A 10,000-nucleotide genomic window follows, 5' to 3' on the forward strand; every position below is an offset into this window, starting at 1 on the left:
GAGTCGCCAGGGGGTGGCGGATGGATTGCTCTAGAACTCCTCAAACTCTACCTATTGTGAGCTTCATGGCCTCCCGGATGCTGTCATTCTCCTCACTCAGAGGGGGCTGAACGGAGTTGTGATCTGTGACTCCCAGTACTAGGCTTCGGTTGGGTACCGGCCAGTGTGGCAGGTGTCTCAGGCAGAGGACGTGCCCCGTTATCCGTCTTGCAAATTGTGCGATCTTCCCAATACTCTCCACCATCATTGTCTTGAGTGCCCCGTGGTGAAGAACTTGCTACCCCAGGGACAATCTTATTTATGTTTGTAAATACTTACTGAAAGGTGATAATAAAGACACTATTCTTGTGAGTCATCCACATTTTGATGGATATTAGCCATTCTCTCTCTCTCTCTCTCTCTCTCTCTCTCTCTCTCTCTCTCTCTCTCTCTCTCTCTCTCTCTCTCTCTCTCTCATTCCTCCTCTCAGAATACGCACACACCCGCGCTGAAGATCCCACCTAATGATCTAACAAAATTTATCGCTTTACTCTCTTTTTAAATACTTTCAGATATCAACCAAAAATTTCACCGAAACTCTAAATTGCATTTTGGACAAGGGAGCTACACCTCGAGGGGGGAGGGGGGGGATAAATCAAATTACCTTCATTAGAAGCCACTTGATTGACATAATTCCAGAATCCAAAATAAAAAAAAAGTTGATCCTTCTTTGTGTCGAAAAAAATAACAATTTTAATTGTCTCTTTACTTCTTTTCTCTTCATTTCTTTCTCTCTTGTTTGGATTACGATCAATAATTCTGCTTCTTCTCCTTCTTCTTCTTCTCCCCCCTTTTGACGCAAGTTATCGAAGCATCGGGGGAAAATAGAATAATAAAACAAGGCAGATGCTATTTGATGTTGGATCTGGAATTTGACGTCCTCTTGCTTCTCGAAACTGGCCAATAAAAAGCCAATGTTTGTGAATCGAAAATGACGAGCTGGATCTCGAGTTGCTGAGGGCGAGAAGGGCGGGGAATTTTGACTCCATTTTTCGGAAAGTCGATTTCGGATCTTATGTCACCTGTTCCTAAGGTCTATTTTGGGTTGGTCTTTTTCAGAACTCAAGGAGGGAAAGGCCCTTTGTGTCGCTTCTTTTCCAGTCAGTTCATTTAGGTGTACCATTGGTGAGTTGCCAGCGCGTGAATTTCTCAGAATACATACATTTAAATCAACAAATTATTCTTTCTTTCGCGTTCTCATTCATTTATTTATCTATTTATTTATAGTTATCATTCAGCCGCACACACACTTCTCCTTAATTCAGCAGACGGGGGGATGAATCGACGACTGAAAAATCAAGGAAAGGAAAATAAAAACGCGCCATAAATAAGTCAAATACATCTGATGCTTACTAAGATTCGCCCGAGACGAAGGCGGAGAGGGGGGAGGGGGAGGGGGAGAAAGAAGGGGAAGAGGGAGAGGGAAGAAAGGAGGAGAGAGGGGAAAGAAAGGACTTAGAGAGGGAGGGGAAGAAAGGAGGAGGGAGGGGAAAGACCTAGAGAGGGAGAGGAAGAAAAGAGGAGGCATGAAAGAAGGGAGGGGAAAGGAAGGAAGAGGAGGAATGGGAAAGAGGGGAAGAAGGCAGTATGCAAGGAAGCAAAGAGGGGAGGAGAGGAAAGAAAAAAGGGAAGAAGGGAGGAGAGAGAGGGGGAAGGAAAAGAGGAAGGGAAGGAGGATGCAAGGGAGAAAGCAGGAAGGGATTAAAAGAAAGGGAGGTAAGGAGGGTGGATATAAGTACACTAATGGAGGGAGGGAGGTAAGAAAGAACAGAAGAGGAGAGGGAGAGGGGAAGTGGGGAAGAGAAAGAGGAAGAGGGAGTGGGAGAGGGGGAGTGGGGAAGAGGGAGAAGAAGAGGGAGTGGGAGAGGGAGAAGGAGAGGGGAAGTAGGGGAGAGGAAGAAGGAGAGGCGAAGAAGGAGAGAGAGAGGGAGAGAGAGAGAGAGAGGGGGCGAGGGGAGAATATCGAGCCCCAGAAAAATATTTCCAGTTCGACGTGCCAGACTCCCCGGCCAAGATATTCAGTCAACCATATTGGGAGGGAAAATAGAAAAGGAAATGGACACTGACTGGCCTTCGCCTGCGTCCACTACTGCAAGATAAGCAGGTGCAGCTGAGGGGAGACGGAGGGTGAGGGGAAGCGAAGGGAGGCGAGAGAGGGAGAGAGGGAGAGATGGGAGACGGAGGGTGAGGGGAGGCGAGAAAGGGAGAGAGAGGGAGAGATGAAAGACGGAGGGTGAGAGGAATGAAGGAAGTGCAGATAGAAAGAGAGAGAAAAAAGAAAAGAGAGAAGACGAATACAAGAAAGAGAGAAATGGGAGAATTGAGGAAGAGGGGAAGTGAGGGATCACGTGGAACAGAGACAGAGGATGCGAAAGAGAAATACGAGGAGACATGATAAAGGGAGAGGATAAGACAGGGGAGGCGAGAAAGGGAGATAAAAGAGGGGAAAGTTTAGAGAGGAGAAGGAGATATCTCGGAATTAAAGGCTATTTTGTTAAAGGTCAGACCATCTAAAAGGATAAAAGGGAGAGATCGATAAAAGTGTGATTTGAAGAAAAAAATGGAGAGAAATCAATCAGAGAGAGAATTGATTAAGACAAAGAAAGACAAAGAGAAAGAGAGTGGAAGGAAGTGATAAAACAAAAGGCGATAAAGACCGAGTTAAATAACACAGTGAAGAAGGCAGAGGAGAGAGAGGAGGAACAGCAGGAGAGAGGAAAACGGGAAAAAGAAAAGAAAAAAAAGAAAAAAACAAAACAAAAAAAGAGATGAAAAGTAGAAAATGAAGAAGGAGGAGAAAGAACAAGAAAAATACATAGAAAAATATACAAATAGAGGACAAGAACAGGTAGATTTTGATCATGGCATCAAAGAGGATTGGAGCAGATAGAAGAGGAAAGATGAAGAGGGGAAAGAAGGAGGATAAAAAGAGAGTAGGTGTAAGCGGATAAACTACGTAAATACGTTAAATGATCAGAAAGAAAATGGGGTGCATGGGGGATGAGGGGGGGAGGGGGGGAGAGAGAGATGATGGCGGGGGTGGGGGGAGTGTATAGAGAAAGAGAAGGATGGGGGAGTGAGTGAGAGAGAGAGAGAGAGAGAGAAAGAGAGAGAGATTGAAAGAGGCAGAATCAAAGAGACACAGAGACACAGACAGACAGATAGACAGACTGACAGACCGAATGACAGTCGATAAATCCCCCACTAGCATTGCTTGTCTTAATAAATTCATTCCAACAAATAATAAATTAGGCTTAATTACAAAATCCAGCCGATAAGGTTAATTAAGCGAGGTCGACAAAATATGTTAGAAAATGATAAATGAACAACAATAGAGGGGAGAGGAAAAAGAGATGAAGAAAAGAGAACGAAAGAGAACGAAAAAAAAAAAACGAGGAAAAGAGGGAAGACAAGAAGGGAAAGAGAAAATGAGGAAAAAAAGGAAGAATTAAGGAGAGTGAAGATGGGAACTGGGGAGAGAGAATGACGATGAGGAGAGAGAAAAGGAAAGGAGGAGAAGAAGCGAGAGGAAGATGGGGGATAGAGAATTGAATGAATAAGCAGAAAGAATGAAAAGGAAAGAATGAAAAGGAGGAAAGAATGAAAAGGGGAAGAGAGAAAAGAAGTGAGGGGAAGAGAGGGTAAAGAAGAATAGATAAAGAATGAAAATGAGGGGGAAGGAGAGGGAGAGAGATGAGTGGAAGGAAGGGAGAGGGGAGGGGAGAGCGAGGGGAAAGTAGAGAGTGGAGATTCTATAGGTGTGGGAAGAGACGTGTGTTTGGAAGAGAGGGAATAGAAAAAGAAAGAAAAAATATTGATGTCGTTTCCTTTTCTTGTCTCATATCCTCTCTCTCTCTTTTCTTCCATCCTTCTCATTCCCCCGCTTTGTAGAAAAATGGTAATAATGAGATGAAATAAATGAAAAGATAAAAGATGAAAATCCAAATGGACTAAAAAAAAAAAATATATATATATATATTATGGCTCTCCCCTCTCTCTTCCCTCACCTGAAGCCTCCCCTCCCCCACTCCCCTCCACTCTTCCACCCTATCCCTAACCCTCCTTTTCCCCATTCCTAACCCCAGCCCCCCTTCTCTCTAATTCTTCCCCTCCTCGCTCCCCTCTTCCTTCCCTCCTCCTTCCCTTCCCCACTCCCCTCTCCCACCCTCATCCTTCCCCACTCCCTTCCACCCACCTTTCCCTTATTCTAACCCTCCCCTCCACTCTCCCTCACCCTCCCCTTCCCCTCTCCCCTCCACTTTCCTACCCTCTCCCTCACCCTCCCCTTCCTCACACCCCCACCCCACCCCCAACCCCACCCTCAACCAGCATCCCTCCGCCCCTGTTTTATTCACGGTGCCATCTGGCGGCCGCTACATGATTTATGCACCAAAGAGACAGCTAAAAGACAGCAGCTCACGCCCGCCGCCCTGAGTGACAGCGCGTCAAAAGGGGCGGTTCGTGGGTGGTGGTGGGGGGGTGGGGGTGGGGTGACGGGGGTGGAGGGGGCCCTTCTTTAAGCGGGAAAGGGGGTGGGGGGCCTTCTTTAAGGGGGGGAGGGGGTGGGGGATTCCTTTAAAGGGGGAGGGAGTGGGTGCTTTTCTCAGGGGGTTGGAGTAAAGTGGGGGTCTTCAGTAGGAGGGGGGAGAGGGAGGAGGCTTCTGAGGGGAAGGCGAGGGAGGGGGGAGTGATCTCTAGAGCGTTGAGGTTCGGGTTTTCCTAAGGGGGGAGGGGGAGGGGTTGAGGGAGTTGGGGGAAGGGGTTTTCTCCTGGGAGGGTAGGAGGTTGGGGAGGGGGAGGGGTAAGAGGCAGTTGGGGGAAGGAAGAGGAGGGGCAGGGGGGTAGGGGGTTGGGGAGGGGGAGGGGCAGGAGGCAGGTGGGGAGAGGGGAAGGGAGTTCCCTGATTCCCCTCCACCTCACCTTTACTCTTGGGAGAAAAGGTGAGGAGGGGGGGGGATATGTGTGTATATGTGTATGTGTGTGTATGTGTGTGTATGTGTGTGTATGTGTATGCAATAAGGCATATTCACGCGCGCACGGTCACACACGCACTGTGTATGTGTCTGTATGTGTGTGTATGTGTGTGTGTGTGTGTATGTGTGTGTTTGTGTGTGTGTGTGTGTGTATGTGTGTGTATGTGTGTGTTTGTGTGTGTATGTGTGTGTGTGTGTGTGTATGGAACAAACATATGTGTGGAAGCGCCATTCTAAAGGAAGACGAAAATTAAGAAAGAAATAGATGAAGAACATTAATGCTAGAGAGGAGATATGTGTAATGAAATTAAAAGAATAATAAAAGATGGAATGGAAGAAAAAAAAAGACGATACATAGAGTGGGGATAACTAATTTTCCTAAATTGTCGTAATATTAGTATATATGTGGTTAGTATATATACAATTATACATATATATATGCAACTACGTATATATGTATATATGTGTATATATAATTTAGATCTGCGCAGCTATTAAAACGAAAAAAGAAAAAAAAAGTAATGAGCTTCCCCACCGAGAATGGAGAAACAGTCACAGCATTTCGGGATAAAAAGCTCAACCTTCGTCCCATGTGGGCCCGGAATACTGTTAGCGTCCAGTAGGCCTATATTCAGATAAAAATCAGCCTATGCCCCCACCCCCCACCCAATCCTCATCCCCCTCCCCCCCCTCTCCCCCGTACCGGCATCGGTCAATTGGGACTGCCATATGAAGTGGACAGCAATTAGTGACCCCTCAGTGGGCAACACCGCGTTCTTCGAGAGAGAGAGAGAGGTCTTTGGCAATTATTCCTGAATAAACGGATCCCATTTCATCAACTTCCTTGCACGAATTAGACCCATGTCAATTTTATCTTCAGGACACGATATCCCAAACACTCCAAAAGACCTTAAATAACTCTAAATTCGATGGAAAACCCGTTAAATAAGAGATAGCGAGAGAGCGAGGTTCCAGCAACCCACCAACATCAATTATGTCTCAACGAGGGAAGGGACAGCGGCGTTTTATTCAACACATTTTTTTTTTTAATACACGGAAGGGAAATTGATGGCTTGTTCAGTGAGTCTATCAATAACCAATCTTAGGCTTGAATAGCTGCTGGAAACTGATGATAGCTGAGGGATTGATGAAGTTGTTACGAAAGTTCTCTGGAGTTGAAAATGGTCCGCATTGATTTTGCTCGCGGGGAGATATGGCGGAAAGCGATCTTCTTGTTTTCTTTAATTTTTTTCATTTGTTAGAAGATTGTGAGTTCGGATTTCATCATTAGTGTTTTCATTTATCGCCATTATCTTAGTACTTCCTTATTTATCATTATTATCAGTGTTATCTATGTAGTTATTATTATTATTATTATTATTATTATTATTATTATTATTAACACGTTAGTATTAGTGGTAGCAGTATTTTCGTTATTATTGCAATTATCATTACTGTTAAATTTATTTTTACTATTATTATTTTCATTTAATTATTATTGTTATTATTATTTTCATTTAACTATTATTATTATTATTATTATTATTATTATTATTATCATTATTATTATCATTATTATTATTTTTATTATTATTATCATTATTATTGTCGTTATCATTATTATTATCATTACCATAATTACTCTTATCATTATCATTACTAATGTCGTTCCGTTAAATGCGTGGACTCATGGTGAAGGAAAGCGTGAAAAGAGCGAAGTAAAAAATGGTTGCTCTCGTTATACATATTTCGTTTGAAACATGATTCTAGAGAATGATCATTTCATTAAATATTGCAAGAAGGCATATACACGTGCGCGCGGTCACACACTCACATATGTATATTTTTAAATATGCATATATACAGTATGTATATATATATATATATATATATATATATATATATATATATATGTGTGTGTGTGTGTGTGTGTGTGTGTGTGTGTGTGTGTGTGTGTGTGTTTGTGTGTGTGTGTGTGTGTGTGTGTGTGTGTGTGTGTGTGTGTGTGTGTGTGTGTGTGTGTGTGTGTGTGTGTGTGTGTATTATTGAGTACTTAAATACATACATATATATACATATATATAACCACACATTCATTTATTTATTTATCTATATACGCACCTGCACCATGTTTACGTGTGTGTGAACTACCGTAAATCAGTAACCTGAATCTGGCATTTTTAAAAAAAGGCAGTAAAATCCCGCAAAGCGAAGGCCTCAGACGCACACAGAAAATCATAGGAGTCGCGGGGTCATTCTATTTCCATGTTCATTTGTGCCTGGCGCGAGGTGAAAGAGGGGACCATTTCCCCTCACAGTGTCGCTGGACAGTCTTCAATAGCGGGTGTCCAGCCTCCTTCCCCCGCCCACTGCCCGGTCGTCCGTCAAAAGAGAAAAAGAGAGGAAAAAAAGAGAGAGAGAGAGAGAGAGAGAATCGTGTCTATTCCGCGTGCGTCGTACCCGCGCTGGATGTACTTATTCTCTTCTTTCGTTATTTATTTGTTTTTTTTTGCGATTTGTTTTTGTTTTTTGTATGTATGTGTTTTTTCTTAAAAAAAAAAAAAAAAAAAAAACGGGGACGTCTAGACTACGACAAACAAAATAGGTTCGGCACTGATAATACTTTAGGCTCGTTGTTATCCGAATGCATTCTACTTCAGATTCATCCATTACACAACCAGTCCTCATTTTTGTGGGTTTGTTTGTTTGTTTTCCAGTTTTGTATTCTTAGATTTATAAATAATGATTGAATGGGAAGTAAATAGGTAAACGAGACACCTCAGAGGATATTATTTCGAAGCGCACTTATTGAATTTGCGTTATTCCATCATCCTCGAGGAGAGTCGAATTTCACCAGCCCCCCCCCCCCCCCTCTCCTCCCCCGTCACAGCTCGACATTGGCTCGCCGTCCCCACTTACATGGCCTAACAAGAGGGGTCAGTCCTGCCTCTTTCCCCTTCCTTCCGTCTTTATCTCCTTTTCCCCTCCCTTCCTCACCCTCCTCCCTCCTGTCTCCCCTCTCTCTCCCTCTTCCCTCCTATCTCCCCTCTCCCCTCTCTCCTCCCTCCTTCCTCCTATCTCCCCTCTCTCTCCCTCCTCTCTCTCCCCTCTCTCTCTCTCTCGTATCCCCGACACAACCCAAACTTCAATTTCAGCTGGACAAGACTAGTCTATCAACACTCAATGGAAACTTTTCTATGTAAAATACACTCCGACTCATATTCGGCGCGGAAGCCCTCTGCCAGATCCGTCCGATTTGGCCCTTACGCCCTCCCGCCCCAAGGTCCAATCTCGCACCCACGGCCGGCGAGGGGATGCGCTGTGAGAGAGGGGAGGGGAGGGGAAAAACGAAGGTGGTGGGGATGTGAATTGATTTTTTCAGCACGACTGTATATGATAGAAAATACAAGGCCGCTCTGGATTCACCCCTGAACCATATCTCTCTCTCGCACACTCACACACGCGCGCGCCCACACACACGCACACACGCGTACATGCACACACACGTACACCATCGCCTCTCTCTCTCTCTCTCTCTTCTTCTTCTTCTTACTCTTCGCTGAGTCTCCCACACACACATTTTTAGAATGAGCTTTATGTACAGAAAAAAATGTGTGGGTGTGTTTGGTTGCCTGTTGGTTGCGCGTGCGTGCGTGTGTGTGTGTGTGTGTACGTGTGTGTGTGTGTGTGTGTGTGTACGTGTGTGTGTGTGTGTATGTGTGTGTGTGTATGTGTGTGTGTGTGTGTGTGTGTGTGTGTGTGTGTGTGTGTGTGTGTGTGTGTGCGTGTGCATGTTTATGTGTTTGTTTACGAATGTGTGTGAGAGAGAGAGAGAGAGAGAGAGAGAGAGAGAGAGAGAGAGAGAGAGAGAGAGAGAGAGAGAAAGAGAGAGAGAAATCCTGAGTGTTTATTAATCATTTAAAGAAAAAATAAAATAAATGCCAATCTAATGCATAAAAATATTCCAATATTTTTTTCAGTAAAGACAAAAAAGAAAACAAGTGGCTTTCGTGTTTTCCTTCAAAAGTCATTCTTAGAAATATGTGAAAGGAATCACGATGAATCAGTGAAAATATCTCGTGTTTATAGAAATATCTGCAAAATGATGATAATGATAATGATAGTGACTATAATAATAGTAATGATAGTGATAATAATGATAATAATGATGATAATCATAATGATGATAATCATAATGATGATAATCATAATGATGATAATCATAATGATGATAATCATAATGATGATAATCATAATGATGATAATCATAATGATGATAATCATAATGATGATAATCATAATGATGATAATCATAATGATGATAATCATAATGATGATAATGATGATAATGACATTAATATCAATAATATTAATACAAATAATGATAATGACAATGATATTAATGATGATGATGATGATGATGATAATAATGATTATAATGATTATAATAATAATAATAATAGTAACAACAACAACAGCTATAATAATAATAATGATAATAATAATAGTTATAATAATGATGGTGATAATGATAATATTGAAAATGATGGTGATGATAATAATATTGAAAATGAGGGTGATAATAATAATGATGATGATCATGATGATCACGATAATACTACTACTACTAATTATAATTATATTAATAATAATAATAATGATAATAATAATAATAATAGTAACAATACTAATACTACTGCTACTACTACTAATAATAATAGTAATAATAATAATAGTGATGTGTTATGATGATAATAATGATAAAAAACATCACTCTACTCATTGTTATAATTATGACAGATTCCTCAACCATCTTTCATGTTCTCTCTACCTCCTATTTTTTTCTTCTTTCTTTTTTTTTTTTTTTTTTTCCTTTTATTCTTCTTTCTTTTCTTTTTCTTTTTTTTTAAGTGGCTATCACACCTCCTTTAATTTATGGATTATTTTGCGGTTTGTTGACACACGTGACGTAAGAGACGCCGGCCCTC

General features: G+C 42.1%; 1 protein-coding gene across 1 annotated transcript in view; it reads left to right on the plus strand.

The window, feature by feature from the left end:
- Positions 1-10,000, plus strand: part of LOC125035891 (RNA-binding protein 25-like) — a 103,016-nt gene that overhangs the window by 35,433 nt on the left and 57,583 nt on the right. Inside the window, 1 exon segment of the mRNA XM_047628202.1 lies at positions 5,411-5,417. Within this exon segment, the coding sequence (XP_047484158.1) occupies positions 5,411-5,417 (7 nt within the window).

Source organism: Penaeus chinensis, chromosome 20, assembly GCF_019202785.1.
Source record: "Penaeus chinensis breed Huanghai No. 1 chromosome 20, ASM1920278v2, whole genome shotgun sequence".
NCBI classification, from domain to species: domain Eukaryota; kingdom Metazoa; phylum Arthropoda; class Malacostraca; order Decapoda; family Penaeidae; genus Penaeus; species Penaeus chinensis.